Below are 18,320 nucleotides of genomic sequence, written 5' to 3'. Positions count from 1 at the left end.
AAGACTACACAAATACACCCATCCTAACAAGTATATGATAAATGTAGACAACTTTTCCTTTTCTTTTACTTTCATACTGCAACAGTGATTGGATGTTTACTGAGGGCTGAGGGGTGTGTGTCTGCTGCGCAGCCTGTGGAATGTTGAATACACGCACAGCGGAGGGAGGGATGAGAGGGAAGCCGACACTACTATATCGTGTGTGTCCCTTTTTCGGCGGACTTTTCCGCTAGTGCAGATCATTTTGTCAACTTGTCCATCCATCCATCCATCATCTTCCGCTTATCCGAGGTCGGGTCGCGGGGGCAACAGCCTAAGCAGGGAAACCCAGACTTTCCTCTCCCCAGCCACTTTGGCTAGCTCTTCCCGGGGGATCTCGAGGCGTTCCCAGGCCAGCCGGGAGACATAGTCTTCCCAACGTGTCCTGGGTCTTCCCCGTGGCCTCCTAGGGAGGCGTTCGGGTGGCATCCTGACCAGATGCCCGAACCACCTCATCTGGCTCCTCTCCATGTGGAGGAGCAGCGGCTTTACTTTGAGTTCCTCCCGGATGACAGAGCTTCTCACCCTATCTCTAAGGGAGAGACCCAAACTCATTTGGGCCGCTTGTACCCGTGATCTTGTCCTTTCGGTCATGACCCAAAGCTCATGACCATAGGTGAGGATGGGAACGTAGATCGACCAGTAAATTGAGAGCTTTGCCTTCCGGCTCAGCTCCTTCTTCACCACAACGGATCGATACAGCGTCTGCATTACTGAAGACGCCGCACCGATCCACCTGTCGATCTCACCATCCACTCTTCCCTCACTCGTGAACAAGACTCCTAGGTACTTGAACTCCTCCATTTTGTCAACTTGTAATGTAGTAATTTTGTGAGTTTATTAAAATTTGCTTTCTCAAATTTTGATTTGAGGGGGCAAGACATTTATTTAAGGGGGCTCGCCAGGGTGGGGACTTTATGGAGGATGCACGCCTATGCTTGTTGGTATCGCTGCCTAACACCTGTGTGCGTGTCTCCTGCAGATCATCCTGAAGTAAACGCCACGGAGGGAGCGATGTGGGAAGGAGCCGCACTGGGAAACCCACAACTGCTCCCGTGTAAATACTACCTTACCTCTCCTGCAGAGGCAACCTGCATGCTCAGAGTGTGACACTGAACTGCACTACCTGCAGTGTCGGCCTCACACACACACACACACACACACACACACACACACACACACACACCATATATAGCGTATGTCTTTCTAGGAAGATCTTGTGTAGTCGCACACACCACACAGGTACCACAGTGGTCATTGTAACCCATTCTATTTATTTTATGGTCCTGCGTTAGCAACACATGGATGTTTGATTTGCACAAACAGTGCATTCTACTCAAGTGGAAGTCAGAGAAAACCTGAGACTTGACGCTCTGCTCTCTTGATGGCCTCCAGTGCTTGTTTTTCTGGGGGGTTTTTTGTCTTGCGGGCTTTGTGGGGCTCTCGTCGGCGCGAAGACCTCCAATCTGATCCGGAAGCATTTTGCCAAAGTGGCTGCCGGGAGAAGAATGTTCTTGGCGTTTTCCAAAGCCGCTTGGCTAACACACCAATAACAACACAGCGTTGACTTGCGGAGGAGCAGCAAACACTGACTTCGGAGAAGCCCCAAGGCCGGGGTCCGTGCCAATGGCTTAACCAAGCCTGTCGGGAGGGATACCAAGCCATGTGTGTGTGTGTGTGTGTGTGTGTGTTTTTGAGAACTGTCTGCCGGCAGACACAGAAACGAGTGGTTGAGTCGCTGACGATGATGCCGGCCCCCTAATGGAGTGACGCCGGCGACTGGTGAGAAGGTGTTTGGTGGGGTTGAAGGGGTTTTTAAGTGCTAAACAAAAACTTTTGGTGCATCGGACAACGCCGAAGACTTGAACGTGGACTTGGAGGGCTACTATACCTTCGTGCGACCCCGCCATCTCCGGCAATCCTGTTTCATCCTAGAAACTTGTAGAAGTGCCTAAACACGCTCACCAACCAACCACATCTTGCAGACACGCTGGCCGCCAACCACTGACATCGTGTTTGGCAAACTGTCCATCGACATCACAAGTGTCTTTCTGGAACTAGCTTTGTAGAATGTTTGGACTTTCACGGCATACCATTATTTCTTACTGGTAGTTTACATGAGGAATGACAGTTAAAAAAACAACAACATGTGTTGTGAATGTCTTTCACCTTTGTAACTTTCTTTTCACAGTCTGGTTCCAGAGTTGAAAGTTTGTGTTGTGTTTTCTTTCAACATATGCGTGAATCATAGCCCCCCAACACTCATTAGCACTTCAAGCAAGTCGAGATCATGTTTAATTTTTTTTCTGTTTTGTAAACAATTTTTCTATTTAATTATTTGTTACGCAATGTTTAAAATATTACTTTTCGCCCAAAACAATGTCATTTCATGGTGCTTGATGCCTACCATCGACAATCCACAATCAGACCTGATAGGTTCTACTCTATTTGATTGTCCTCATACATTGAGAGAGTGTGTGTCTGTGTGCGTGTGTGTGTGTGTGTGTGTGTGTGTGTGTGTCATATTTGTGGCAGGGGAGTGTAAAGTTCTATTTTGTTGTAAGTTATGGTGTTACTCTTGTTCTAGATAAATGCTCCGAAATGAATGTAATTTATTGTGCATGGTTGGAGGTCATGTGACAAGCTGCTTTCGGGGCCTATAAGCTACTGGACCTTTATGGCCTTCTGGTAAGAAAACATAACAAGGAAAAGTGAGTTGATTGTGTTGTTGGAGTCATAATGTGTTGTATAGATGACATTTTAGCGAGAGAGGGAGCGTGAGGGGGAAAAGAGAAATCAAAAAGATGTACTTTACACTCTAGTATGCTAGTATTTCATAACAATATAAGTTGTTGCCGTGGCAACCAAACGTTGCAGTTACTAAAGTTTGGTATTTTTGTAAAAGACATTGTTTAGTTGACTTTTTTCTGTCGTTGTTTTTTTGTTTTGTTTTGTTGTTGTTGTTCTTTGCTAGAGCACTGTACAAATGTTAGATTGTAAAGATAGTAACATTTCTTATTCTTCACGGAGATTGTAACAATGACATTTCCACTAGCAAACAGCCCCTTATAGTGCTGTCACTCAATAATAGACTCAATATCACATAGACTATATGATTATATCAAAAAGTATATATGAATAAATAAGAACTAAATCATTTATAAACGATTGCTTTGTTCATTAAGGACCTTCAGGATCCACTCTATGTTTTATTCAATGTAACACTTAAGGATTGCACTTTTCAAGGCGTCATGTTTCTGGAACAACAGCAGCTTCTACCATCAGACAACCAAAATGGGCAACTTGCTTTGGGGAGAAAAGTCCTTTTCTTCTAAGTCGGTGTGTGTAGGAGATGACCTTGTTTGGTTTAACAATGTTTTCCAAACGTCACCATTGACTGACGGTTAAAAAAGCAACTTTTTGAGCAAGACACATGGCCTTAAATCCGTTTCTGTTTCTTCTTTACCCCCTGAGTTTGAGTTCAAATAAATATTTTTTAAACTAAAGCCATTCTAATTCTATGGAGGCCAAAGCGGGCGAAGGACACCAAACTGCTGTGACTTCAGAACTTGTCGTTCCCTGATTTTGCCAGCAGAGGGCGCCAAAGCAGGAGGGGGCGGGGCACGGGGCGTGTGTTGTGTGACATCATTGCTGCTGTGCACCTCGACAACCGAACACACCCTCATCCGATAATGTCATCATTTCTGAACGATGTATTCTTTGGAATATATTTTGTGCTATAATATGTTTATATTAGTCAAATGTTTGTTCTTCGGTTCCAGCAATAGTGTAAAATCTATTGAAAGAAGGAAATAAAGAAAAGCAAAAGCTTTTTGTTGGCCATCTCTTTATCAGTTCAGCTGACACAAAAGACACTTTCGTGTACAGATGGACGATACTACAATGTATGTATCGATCCAAAACAAGTACCATACAGTAAAACAAAAATAAAACTTCGACACCGATATATCTTGACATTTTTTTAAGCCCATTGGCTGATTTTGTCTCAACAAAGTACAAATACCAAGAAAATAAGCCTGCCATTTATTTTGCTATTTGTATGAGCGAAATAGAAGAACATACACTAATATTTGTAAATACAAACAAACTATAACTTGAAAAAACTCGATTTTGTCGGACTAGTGTGTCATTTGGATGTATGAATAGTACCGATAGAGCCTTGATACAGATGATATCAATATTTGAATCACCGAACTTCATGTTTTGAGAAAAATAGTACAAATATGCACTGGTATTTGTGAAAATGAAAATGATATGACTTGTTTTTAAAAACGAACTCACACTAAAGTATCAATTCAAAGCTGATAATGCTTTGGTATCGACGATCTTGATTTTCAAATCACCCACTTCTACATTTTGAGCAATATAGCAAAAATATGCACAGATATTTGTAAAAAAAAAAAATCTGAATATTACAAAAAATGATCGAATCACCCTAGTATCAATCTAATTATGATACTGCCTTGGTATGAATTGATTAACGTGGACCCCGACTTAAACAAATTTTAAAACTTATTGGGGTGTTACCATTTAGTGGTCAATTGTACGGAATATGTACTGTACTGTGCAATCTACTAATAAAAGTATCAATCAATCAATCAAAGTATTGATATATTGACATTCGTATCGCCCACCTACACACTTTAAGCAAAACAGCAAAAATATACATACTGTAGATATTTATTGAAATAAACATAACATATACATTTAAAAAAAATACAATCTCATGACGCTAATACAACCCAAAAACGATACTGCCCCATTATCGATATTAGAAAAATGTGAATATTTTGTGTATGTTTTGCTCAAAACGGTTTTCGGCAAAAATAAACACATTTGTACTAAAATAAAACATAAACATAGGATGTAACTAATACAAATATCAATCTGATTAAATACTGTCCTGGTATCGAAAACATTGATATTGGAATCGCTAAACCGTAATAGACTATCAAGCAAAGAATATTCTTTGTATATATATAGAATATATTTGTAAAATAAAAACCAAACAGAATGTAAATAGTGAATAGAAAAACATACAAGTGTTAAAAAAAAAAAAACGATCTGTCTGTATACGGGTACTGCCTTGGTATCGATGATATAGATATCCGTATTGTCCACAAAAAACAAGTTTTGACCAAAATACCGAAATTACTGTGCATATTCATATCTCATCACACCATGGTCAATCCCATACCGATACTGTCCTGGTGTCGACAATAACGACATACGTATCGTCCACCTCCTCGTTTTGACACGTTAGACGTGGTTAACTTGCTTCAATATGTTTACTTTAAACTACTTCGTATTTATTGCTTTATCAAGAACACATCAAAATATGTCCTTGAATGCGGCGAATGGAAATGAAAATGATGTATTTTTATCATCAGGCTCAGTTTTTAGGGCCAATGTCAGAGAAATGTAATAATAATAATAAAGTATAATCCGTGTAACTCGATGTCAATGTAAAATTAAGACTATAATGAACAACAAAACATCAACATATCGATCCAAGTTCTGACCTGTATCGATAATACAGATGTTGTAAATATGTATATATGTTTGTCCAAAGCAATTTTCAGCAAAACTATACACAATATTATAAAATCCATGTTTGAAATATGTGTATGGCATTTCTCAAAATGGGTTTGAGAAATAATATAGATGTATTTGTCAAATATAAACTTTAAGAAATATGATATCATTTGACACGGGTTAGTATCACACTAATTCCAATACTGCCTGGTGACAGTAATTGGAAATATTAAAGTTATTAAGTTATAGTATTATACTATGTAGCAAAAAGTACACACATATATGTGTGTGTGTGTGTGTGTGTGTGTGTGTGTGTGTGTGTGTGTGTGTGTGTGTGTGTGTGTGTGTGTGTGTGTGTGCGTGGGTGTGTGTGTGTATAGTACATAAATATATATGCACACATACGTATACATACAAACATATTTATATATACATACATACATATATGTATGTATATACATATATATATATAAATATAAACTTTCTACATATATATATGTATAATGAATACACATTAAACATGAATATGAATATAGAATCTAATTTTGAGAAATATGATTTCATTAAACTTGTAGTATAGTTCCAATACTGACACTGGCCTGGTATCGATATTCAAGTCGCTCACAAAACAGCAAGCATATTCTATACATTCACAGATAGTTGTGAAGATAAATAATAACAATAAAACATGACAAAAAGTTATGATCTCATCACGCTAGGGTAGATCCCAGACCGACACTGAGACGGTATCGATAGTACCGATAGTGGTATCGCCCACATTTTCGTTTTTGTCACATTGTACATGTCGTTTAGTAATTATTTAAATGTATCTGTTTAGTTCTACCTGGTTTATGAAGAACATTTCCTATTTTTATTATCAAGCTCGTTTTTGTCAGAGAAATGTAATAAAAATAATAAAGTAGAATCGTGTCGATACATGAGGGAGGATCGTGGCATGTATCGCCCCTCATGCAGGCCGGAAACGTGCAGTGGATGCGATCCAGAGGCGTGGATTCCCTGCACTTTTTTGTCACCTCAAAGACAAACCTTTCGCCTTAAAAGCCGCACAGTTCGGAACAAAGCCGAGTGGAAGGTGTGTCGTGGTCGGCCACTGGGAGAAGGACGTACACGTATTGCATTATGGATGGGAGCATCTCGGTAGGAGCCTGAACGTACCACCGTCTCATCTCGGTAGGAGCCTGAACGCACCACCGTCTCACCTCGGTTGGAGCCTGAACGCACCACCGTCTCATGTCGGTTGGAGCCTGAACGCACCACCATCTTTTCTCGGTTGGAGCCTGAACGCACCACCGTCTCATCTCGGTTGGAGCCTGAACGCACCACTGTCTCATCTCGGTTGGAGCCTGAACGCACCACCGTCTCATCTCTGTTGGAGCCTGAACGCACCACCGTCTCCGCCCGCGCCGCAGTACGCGCGTCGTGGCCGTGGCGTGAGCGCAGGACGGCGGGGATGTGCCGGATGTGAAGGCGGGGCGGGGGGGGCGCGATGCGGGAGTACAAGGTGGTGGTGCTCGGCAGCGGCGGCGTGGGCAAGTCGGCCCTGACGGTCCAGTTCGTCACCGGGACCTTCATCGAGAAGTACGACCCCACCATTGAAGATTTCTACCGGAAGGAGATCGAGGTGGACTCGTCGCCGTCGGTGCTGGAGATCCTGGACACGGCCGGCACCGAGCAGTTCGCCTCCATGCGGGATCTGTACATCAGGAACGGCCAGGGCTTCATCCTGGTCTACAGTCTGGTCAACCAGCAGAGCTTCCAGGACATCAAGCCCATGAGGGACCAGATCATCAGGGTCAAGAGGTGAGGTCATCGGTCACCTGACTGCTTGTGTGTGACACGTGACGCGCTAATTACAGGCTAATTACACGCCGACATTCACGAGGCGGGATGAAGAAGAACCCGCTGACCCCCCCAGGCTGGGATAGGCTCACACATGACCGACTCGGGATGTGCTCCTGATCACTCAGTCCATTACTCAACAAATCCACTGAGATCATCCCACAGCTGGAGGGGGGGAGAGGGGGGGGGGGGGGGGGGGGGGGGGCATTTTTGGACCCTTCTCTGCTGAATTATGAAAGTCCAAAAAGTATTTTTATAGCAGGCTGGCTGTGAGCCCACTGGGAAATATTGCAGAATGTTATGGGAAGGTGGGCTGGGACCTTTTTTTATTGAAACTTTTCTTCTCAGGGAAGGAGGGAACATGCCCTAAAGCGGGGGTCTCGAACATGCGGCCCGCGAGACGTTATTATGCGGCCCGCACTTTGATATGATAATTTAATGTTGGTGCGGCCCGCAAGTTTAAAGGCCTACTGAAATGAGATGTTCTTATCTAAACGGGGATAGCAGGTCCATTCTATGTGTCATACTTCATCATTTGGCCATATTGCCATATTTTTGCTGGAAGGATTTATAGAGAACATCCACGATAAAGTTTGCAACTTTCGGTGTTAAGAGAAAAGCCCTGCCTCTACCGGAAATCGCAGACGATGACGTCACATGTTTGATGGCTCCTCACATCTTCACATTGTTTTTAATGGGAGCCTCCAACAAAAACAGCTATTCGGACCGAGAAAACAACAATTTCCCCATTAATTTGAGCGAGGAGGAAAGATTCGTGTTTGATGATATTGATAGTGAAGGACTAGAAAAAAACATTTTTAAAACAGGCGAGGGCAAGTGAGAGCGATTAAGATGTTTTTAGACACATTTACTAGGATAATTCTGGAAAATCTCTTATCTGCTATTGTGTTGCTAGTGTTTTAGTGAGATTAAATAGTACCTGATAGTCGGAGGGGTGTGGCCACGGGTGTCTTGATGCCAAAGTCTCTGATCTGCGGTAAGAGGCGACTTTATAGCACAATTTTCTCACCGGAAACTGCCGGTTGACAAGTGGTCGGGAACAATGTTAGCTTGACCGCTCTGATCCATAGTAAAGTTTCACCTCCGGGAATTTTAAACAAGGAATCACCGTGTGTTTGTGTGGCTAAAGGCTAAAGGCTTCCCACCTCCATCTTTCTACTTTGACTTCTCCATTATTAATTGAACAAATTGCAAAAGATTCAACAACACAGATGTCCAGAATACTGTGTAATTATGCGATTAAAGCAGACTACTTATAGCTGGGATCGGGCTGGAAAATAATGTCCGCTACAACCCGAGACGTAAAACGCACGCGTCATCATACGTGTCATCATACGTGTCATCATACGTGTCATCATACGTGCCATCAAACCGCGACGTGTTCAACACGACACTTAGCGGGAAATTTAAAATTGCAATTTAGTAAACTAAACCGGCCGTATTGGCATGTGTTGCAATATTAAAGGCCAACTGAAATGAGATGTTCTTATTTAAACGGGGATAGCAGGTCCATTCTATGTGTCATACTTCATCATTTGGCCATATTGCCATATTTTTGCTGAAAGGATTTAGTAGAGAACATCCACGATAAAGTTCGCAACTTTCGGTGTTAAGAGAAAAGCCCTGCCTCTACCGGAAGTCGCAGACGATGACGTCACATGTTTGATGGCTCCTCACATATTCACATTGTTTTTAATGGGAGCTGTCACGCCAAATTTCTTCCCCCCTACAAACCCCTCCCCCCCATTTACTTTCGGGGTCATGATTAATACAGACGTATTGTTAACGCTATATTATAAAAATACAGACGTTTTGTTAACGCCATGTTATAAAAAAAAAAAAAAAACAATTTACAAACACAAGCTATAAGATGACAAAAGAGGAAACGTGACCCCGGAAGTAAATGTGTCATCCCATAGCTTGTGTTTTTAAATTTTTTTTTTTTTTTTATAATATAGCGTTGACAAAACGTCTGCATTTTTATAAAATAGCGTTATATTTTTATAATATAGCGTTATATTTTTAGAATATAGCGTTATATTTTTAGAATATACCGTTATATTTTTAGAATATAGCGTTAACAAAACGTCTGTATTAATCATGACCCTGGAAGTAAATGGGGGGGGGTTGTAGGGGGGAAGAAATTTGGCGGGACAGAGCCTCCAACAAAAAGTGCTATTCGGACTGAGAAAACGACAATTTCCCCATTAATTTGAGCGAGGATGAAAGATTCGTGTTTGAGGATATTGATAGCGACGGACTAGAAAAAAAAAAACACAAATGCATTGGGACGGATTCCGATGTTTTTAGACACATTTACTAGGATAATTCTGGGAAATCCCTTATCTTTCTATTGTGTTGCTAGTGTTTTAGTGAGTTTAATAGTACCTGATAGTCGGAGGGGTGTGTCCACGGGTGTGTTGACGCGCAGTGTCTCAGGGGAGTCGACGGCAGCTTTATAGACGGCACAAGCTCAGCTTTTCTCCGGTAAGAAGCGACTTTTTAACCACAATTTTCTCACCGAAACCTGCTGGTTGACATTCTGTCGTAATTCATGTTTGCTTGACCGCGCTGTGATCCATAGTAAAGTTTCACCTCCGGGAATTTTAAACAAGGAATCACTGTGTGTTTGTGTGGCTAAAGGCTAAAGCTTCCCAACTCCATCTTTTTACTGTGACTTCTCCAATATTAATTGAACAAATTGCAAAAGATTCAGCAACACAGATCTCCAAAATACTGTGTAATTATGACCTTAAAGCAGAGGACTTTTAGCTGTGTGTGTGTGCAGCACTCATACTTCCTTAAAACGCGTGACGTCTTGTGTACACGTCATCATTACACGACGTTTTCAAGACGAAACTCCCAGGAAATTTAAAATTGTAATTTAGTAAACTAAAAAGGCCGTATTGTCATGTGTTGCAATGTTAATATTTCATCATTGATATATAAACTATCAGACTGCGTGGTGGCTAGTAGTGGCTTTCAGTAGGCCTTTAACATTGCAACACATGCCAATACGGCCTTTTTAGTTTACTAAATTGCAATTTTAAATTTCCCGGGACTTTTTTCTTGCAAATGTCGTGTCAGGACGGCGTGGCGCAGTGGGAGAGTGGCCGTGCGCAACCCGAGGGTCACTGGTTCAAATCCCACCTAGTACCAACCTCGTCACGTCCGTTGTGTCCTGAGCAAGACACTTCACCCTTGCTCCTGATGGGTGCTGGTTGGCGCCTTGCATGGCAGCTCCCTCCATCAGTGTGTGAATGTGTGTGTGAATGGGTAAATGTGGAAGTAGTGTCAAAGCGCTTTGAGTACCTTGAAGGTAGAAAAGCGCTATACAAGTACAACCCATTTATTTATTTATTTAATGATGACGTGTACACGTGACGTCACAGGTTTTTAGGAAGTATGAGCGCTGCACACACACACAGCTAAAAGTCGTCTGCTTTAACGGCATAATTACACAGTATTTTGGACATCTGTGTTGCTGAATCTTTTGCAATTTGTTCAATTAATATTGGAGAAGTCAAAGTAGAAAGATGGCGTTTGGAAGCTTTAGCCTTTAGCCACACAAACACACGGTGATTCCTTGTTTAAAATTCCTGGACGTGAAACTTTACTATGGATCACAGCGCGGTCAAGCAAACTTGAATCACGACGGAATGTCAACCAGCAGGTTTCGGTGAGAAAATTGTGGTTAAAAAGTCGCCACTCACCAAATATCAGCTGAGCTTGTGCCGTCCGTACAGCTGCCGTTGACACCCGTGAGACATTGGCGTCAACACACCCGTGGACGTACAATTCCGACTATCAGGTACTATTAAACTCACTAAAACACTAGCAACACAATAGAAAGATAAGGGATTTCCCAGAATTATCCTAGTAAATGTGTCTAAAAACATCTGAATCCGTCTCATTGCATTTGCGTTTTTTTTAACTGTTTTTTTTTTTTTTCTAGTCCGTCGCTATCAATATCCTCAAACACAAATCTTTCATCCTCGCTCAAATTAATGGGGAAATTGTCGTTTTCTCGGTCCGAATAGCACTTTTTGTTGGAGGCTCCCATTAAAAACAATGTGAAGATGTGAGGAGCCATCAAACATGTGACGTCATCGTCTGCGACTTCTGGTAGAGGCAGGGCTTTTCTCCAGTTGCCAACTTTATCGTGGATGTTCTCTACTAAATCCTTTCAGCAAAAATATGGCAATATGGCCAAATGATGAAGTATGACACATAGAATGGACCTGCTAACCCCGTTTAAATAAGAAAATTTCATTTCACTAGGCCTTTAATGTAAACGGCACTTGACAGCGTCATACTTGCCAACGTCCCCAATTTTCCTGGGAGACCCCTGAACTTCAGGGCACCAATTCTCTCGAAGCCCCTGTCGATTTTTACCAGATCAGCAATATTCAGGGGGTGCCATAATGGCACTGCCTTTAGCGCCCCCTACATCCTGAACTGACAGTGTGCAAGACATGTAAGACGCACTCGTGTTATTGCTAGATATACAGTATTTGATGAACAGCTACACATGTCACACTGAGGGTGGCCGTATAAACAACTTTAGTACTGTTACAAATATGCGCCACACTGTGAACACACACCAAACAAGAATGACAAACACATTTCAGGAGACCATCCGCATCGTAACACAACATAAACACAACTGAACGAATACCCAGAATCCCATGCAGCCCTAACTCTTCCAGTCTACAATACATGTGTAGACATCTTTATTTATAATTGAATCACTTGTTTATTTTTCAACAAGTTTTTAGTTATTTTTATGTCTTTTTTTTCCAAATAGTTCAAGAAAGACCACTACAAATGAGCAATATTTTGCACTGTTATACAATTGAATAAATTATAAACTGATGACATAGTGCTGTATTTTACTTCTTTATCTCGTTTTTCAACCAAAATTGCTTTGCTCTGATTAGGGGGTACTTGAATTAAAAACATGTTCACAGGGGTACATCACTGAAAAAAGGTTGAGAACCACTGCTCTATACGACAAGAATGCTTGGCTTCTTGTTGGGACCTCCTGCACAAACGCAAGTCAAAGATCCTTTACATCCTTTACTTACCAATCGACAGATTTAAGTTGCTCCAGTGTCACAAGATGCGAAAGTCCTGATCATTTGGTCCGCACATTTTACCGCCGATGCTAACGCAGCTATTCGGCCATGCTATGGTTATGAATAGCGCCAATAGCTATTCGCTCAATAGCTTCAGTTTCTTCTTCATTACTTTCATACTCCAACCATCCGTTTCAATACACGCGTAATCTGTTGAATCGCTCAAGCCGCTGAAATCCGAGTCTGAATCCGAGCTAATGTCGCTATATCTTGCTGTGGTATTCCCATTGTTTGTTTACATTGGCAGCACTGTGTGACGTCACAGGGAAGTGGATAGTCGCATCGCAAATAGCGAAAATCAAGCCTTAAAGCTTTTTTTAGGGATATTCCGGGACCGGTAAAATTTAAAAAAAATTTTTTTAAAATACAACAAGCCACTGGGAACTGATTTGTATTGTATTCAACCCTTTTGAAATTGTGATAATGTTCCCCTTTAAGGACCTAGCCTACTGCAAGAACCCTACGGTCACAGATCCTCTATATGACAGGAGCGCCTTGCTAGTTTTAAAGAATCTACTGATAAAAACGCCAGTCAAAGATCTTCTATCCGACAAGTTTTGAACTGCAGAGTCAATGATGTCATTGATGGGCGTTGTAAAAAAAAAATGACAATGTTTTTATTTTTCAGTAAAACAAGATGACAGATGACAAAATAAAAGCACAGGAAGTAGGTGAGGATACGGACTCAAAGTCAGCGTTTGCTCTTGACTAAACGTGGTCTCACTTCTTCTGACGTCAGCGGCGACACGCGGGCGGGACGTCACAGCCGGGGGGGACGTCACAGCCGGGGGGGGGGACGTCACAGCCGGGGGGGGGACGTCACAGCCGGGGGGGACGCCGCCAAGATGGAGGGGGAGCCTGTCCTCCGGCCCATAAATACTTCATGCTTTTATTTCACACTGCTCTGAATCTCAGCTGGCTTCCTGCTGCGTGAGATGCAGACTTATATAATCGCAGCATCTGTCTGAAGACGCAGAAGACAGCAAAAGAGCGACGGGGGGTCCAACCATCGGCCTGGGGGTCTTTTTTTGAATCACGCCTTATGATGTGTTTGGCCCTCATCATATTGCAAAAATACAATATATTAAAAGTGAGACAAAGCATTATGTAGGATACAACTTTTTCACTTCCCATAAGGATACTGGATCCTTGAATGTTGTCCGATACTGATGCGATACGATATCAGCAGGAATCATACACACGTTTGGTACCATATTTCCTTGAATTGCCGCCGGGACGCTAATTAATTTAAAAAAGGCCAGCATGCGCTAATTATTTTAAAACCTCTTCTCTCTGCGACTCTTACCAAAGGCATGCAGTAAATTTAGGCCTGTGCTTATAAATGAGTGTGATGTAAGGATACCATCATGAAAAGCACATTTAATCAAAAAAACGTTATTATGGTCTTACCTTTACTTATAAATGAAGTCCATGTGCAGCTCCTTCTGATCAAAAGCATCGATAACTTGTTTATAGAAGTCTTCCTTATCTTTCTTCAGTTTTAAAAGTCTCTCTGTCTCGATGGAGATCTTCCTTTATTACCTCCTGCTTCGATTGAAAGTCCAGTTTAGAAAACTGTTTTATTTTAGATATGTAATCCTCCATGTTAAAAGTGCAAGCGAAAGGAAAAAAATAAAGGATCGCTGCTCACTCTTGCTGCTTGTTGTCACTTCTTCTGCTGCCGAGTAGTCGCCATAAGGATCACTAGCGCCCTCTACCACCAGGAGGCGGGAGTCATTTAATGACTCATATTTGACACACGCAGCTACGGTATATTAATAAAACATAGCTGCTTACTGTTCTTTTTAGCATATTCAATAGCTTGGACCTTGAATCCTACTGAATAGCTCTTAATCTTCCCTTCCCAAGTGGCTGTAAGATAAACGATGCCGACACGTTTGTTACTGGATGTTTTGCTAAGTATATGACTAACGTTAACTACAATTATTTGATACTTGTTTATATTGACTATCTGTGTTGGCCCTGCGATGAGGTGGCGACTTGTCCAGGGTGTACCCCGCCTTCCGCCCGATTGTAGCTGAGATAGGCACCAGCGCCCCCACGACCCAAAGGGAATAAACGGTAGAAAATGGATGGATGGATGGATATATTGACAAATGTGCTGTTTTAGACTGCAATTATTATTTACTAAGGACATTTATTGAGCATGTCTAGCTTGTGTGCTATTGTGTGCTTAGCTGTTGTGTAGCTGCCAGCTCCTAGTATCCTATAGCCCACCATGTTTACCTTTTATAAAATGACCAAAAAAAAAAAACTTTGTGTTTATTGGGGCACATTTACATGTTAACTCTGGAGGGTCAAATGGGAAAAAAATCTTTAAATAATTACTTGAATGTGTTAAAATTACTTATATTTGGAATTAAATACATCTTTGTGTTGTTAAATTTGACATTAATGTATTTAATGTACAATTACATTTATTGTTTATTCATGTAATTGATTATTGATTTAGTTATTTTATGATTTAATTATTTCACAATTTAAATATTTCATTAGTTATTTAAGAATACATTTCATTATATCTAATTAATTATAACACAATTGTATCTATAATTTCAAGGTTTAATGATGTATATATTTCATAATTTAATTAGTTATTTCAAGATTTATTTTTTATTTCAAGATTTAACTATTTCACAATTCAATTATTTCACAATTTAACTATTTCACAATTTAATAAATTATTTACAGATTTATATAATTATCTAATTCATTATTTTACTAGCGCTTTAAAGGTGTAATGATTTATTTAACTATACAATGTTTTAATTCATTATTTCACAATGTATTCAATTATTTCACAAATTCAATTAGTTATTTCATTACTTATTTAAGTATTTCATGAATAAGTTGTGCTACGATTTATTTGTTTTATGATTTATTGATTTATTTAATCAAAATCAAGTAGAAACATGTTTCTAGAATTGCTTGACCCTCATTGCATTTTATGTAATTGTACATTAGAAAAGTTAGTGACATTTACAAACACATTTATGTATTCAATTCCATTTCTATCTTTTTCCTGTCACATTTAAATTATGTTTATTGAAGATTTATTTAAAAACTACATTTCCTCCAATATAATCCTGTACAGCAGTGGTTTTCAAACCTTATAAAACATGTGGCCCTCCAAGTGCCACCATAATGACCAACATTAAAATACAGTGGCGTAGTAGGCCTAAGTAGTGATTAAAAACAAGGTAGAGGTCTCATTTTGTTAAAAGTGTATTCATTATTTTTGGCCACGGGAACATCACACACAGTTTGAACAGTTTGTGTATTTAAAAAATGTATCAAATAAAATGAATTGCGCATAATAACTGATTCCTCGGTGTACCACTAGATGGAGCTTATGTACCATTACTGGTGCTTGTGCTGAAATTTAAAGGGGAACATTATCACAATTTCAAAAGGGTTAAAAACAATAAAAATCAGTTCCCAGTGGCTTGTTGTATTTTTTGAAGTTTTTTTCAAAATTTTACCGGTCTCGGAATATCCCTAAATAAAGCTGTAAAGTGCCTTATTTTCGGCTCTCTGCGAAGACACTGGCCATTTCCCTGTGACGTCACACAGTGCTGCCAATGTAAACAAACAATGGGAATACCACAGCAAGATATAGTGACATTAGCTCGGATTCAAACTCGGATTTCAGCGACTTAAGCGATTCAACAGATTATGCACGTATTTAAACAGATGGTTGGAGTATGAAAGTATTGAAGAAGAAACTGAAGCTATTGAGCGAATAGCTATTGACGCTATTCATAGCCATAGCATGGCCGAATAGCTGCGTTAGCATCGGCGGTAAAATGTGCGGACCAAACGATCAGGACTTTCGCATCTTGTGACACTGGAGCAACTTAAATCCGTCGAATGGTAAGTGTTTGTTTCGCATTAAATGTGGGTGGAAGGAAACGTGATATAGTTGCAAATGCATCTACAGGTTATCCATACATCTCTGTGGCATGTCTGCTTTAGCACCGCTGGTACATAGCATGTTAGCATTGATTAGCGTAGCATGTTAGCATCGATTAGCTGGCAGTCAACATCAACAAAACTCACTTTTGTGATTTCGTTGACTATCGTTGCAAATGCATCTGCAGGTTATCCATACATCTCCGTGCCATGTCTGTAATCACCGGTAAATAGCATGTTAGCGTCGATTAGCGTGGCATGTTAGCATCGATTAGCTGGCAGTCAACATCAACAAAACTCACCTTTGTGATTTTGTTGACTTAATGGTTGCAAATGCATCTGCAGGTTATCCATACATCTCTGTGCCATGTCTGTCATCGCCAGTAAAATGTGGAGACACTTTGGCACATTCAATGGGGGTCTGGCGGCAGGCACTTTGGCATCTTGGGGCCAGTGGTGCAACTTGAATCCCTCCCTGTTAGTGTTGTTACACCCTCCGACAACACACCGACGAGGCATGATGTCTCCAAGGTTCCAAAAAATAGTCAAAAAAACGGCAAATAACAGAGCTGAGACCCGGTGTTTGTAATGTGTTGAAAATGAAAATGGTGGGTGTGTTACCTCGGCGACGTCACATTCTGACGTCATCGATAAACAGAAAGGCGTTTAATTTGCCAAAATTCACCCATTTAGAGTTCGGAAATCGGTTAAAAAATAGATGGTCTTTTTTCTGCACCATCAAGGTATATATTGACGCTTACATAGGTCTGGCGATAATGTTCCCCTTTAAGGATCACTGCTCTATGGTTAAAGCCCCAAAAAGAACTTCCAGTTTTGGTTGATTTTAGTGGACCAAAGTGGTAGTATTTTGCCTGAAGGAAGATCGTACTTACCATGAGGCTCGGTGCATAGCGTGGTGAATGGTCCCAAACTACTGTCACGTACACACAGAAAAACAGCATGCCCAGGAACCGGTACTTTTCAAACAGAGTATAGTACCATTTTTGATTCAAGTACCACGATACTACACTGTTACTGGTATATTGTACAACTCTAATCCGATGTATGAAAATGTCCCCTTCATCCTTGACTTGATGCAGATATTGTTACATTTATCAATGTTTGGTTTCCCGTGTATTGGCGAGGTCAACGGCCAGCCCTATGACCGCCGCCAGATGCCTCTTACAGCGGACTCGTCCAACGAGGCAGCCTGGCTTGCAGGCTGCGTTCGTCAACATGGCGTCACGACCAGCTGCCTTTCTGCTGAGTTGGCGGCGGCGGCAACAGGCGGTGGAGATTCATGAACTATCCCAGCAGAACTTAATGGAATTGAGCGTGGTCGGCAGCCAAGTAGACATGCGGCGTCCATTAAGGAGTTGTGTAAAGTGGAAGACGAGCATGCTAACGTGCAATCTGATCATCTCCTCGCGTGCAACAACGCAGGGCGGGGGCTGGGGGGGTAACTTCAAAGCGGCCTTTTCACGCCGCACTGATGCTGTGTCTAATGGCAGGCGGTCAGCAGGAAGAGGGTGGGGACCAGAACATCTCAGGGGGCTTCACAGCAGGGGGTTCTCACATACCACAGATGATAAAAATGGGAGCCTGCTTGGTGCTCAGCATCACGGCTTGGAATTGAGGGTTAAATCACCAAAAATGATTCCCGGGCGTGGCCACCGCTGCTGCTCACTGCTCCCCCCAAGTGGCTGTAAGATGAACGATGCGGACACGTTTGTTACTGGATGTTTTGTTAAGTATACGACTAACGTTAACTAC

General features: G+C 41.3%; 2 protein-coding genes across 14 annotated transcripts in view; both read left to right on the top strand.

Annotated features, from left to right (window-relative positions):
* Positions 1 to 3,871, top strand: part of mbnl2 (muscleblind-like splicing regulator 2) — a 102,001-nt gene extending 98,130 nt beyond the window's left edge. For all 13 annotated transcript variants that reach the window (XM_061889045.1, XM_061889046.1, XM_061889057.1 and 10 more), the window contains one exon: positions 1,022 to 3,871. In XM_061889045.1, coding sequence (XP_061745029.1) covers positions 1,022 to 1,149 — 128 coding nt within the window. In that variant the 3' untranslated portion in view covers positions 1,150 to 3,871. The remainder of the gene's footprint in view (positions 1 to 1,021) is intronic.
* A 2,697-nt stretch (positions 3,872 to 6,568) lies between these two features.
* Positions 6,569 to 18,320, top strand: part of LOC133544038 (ras-related protein Rap-2a-like) — a 15,994-nt gene continuing 4,242 nt past the window's right edge. The window contains exon 1 of the mRNA XM_061889058.1: positions 6,569 to 7,416. Coding sequence (XP_061745042.1) covers positions 7,103 to 7,416 — 314 coding nt within the window. The 5' untranslated portion in view covers positions 6,569 to 7,102. The remainder of the gene's footprint in view (positions 7,417 to 18,320) is intronic.

The sequence above is a fragment of the Nerophis ophidion genome, linkage group LG27, assembly GCF_033978795.1.
Source record: "Nerophis ophidion isolate RoL-2023_Sa linkage group LG27, RoL_Noph_v1.0, whole genome shotgun sequence".
NCBI lineage: Eukaryota > Metazoa > Chordata > Actinopteri > Syngnathiformes > Syngnathidae > Nerophis > Nerophis ophidion.
The sequence above is the reverse complement of the archived record's forward strand: the minus strand, read 5'-3'. Positions and strand labels throughout refer to the sequence as shown.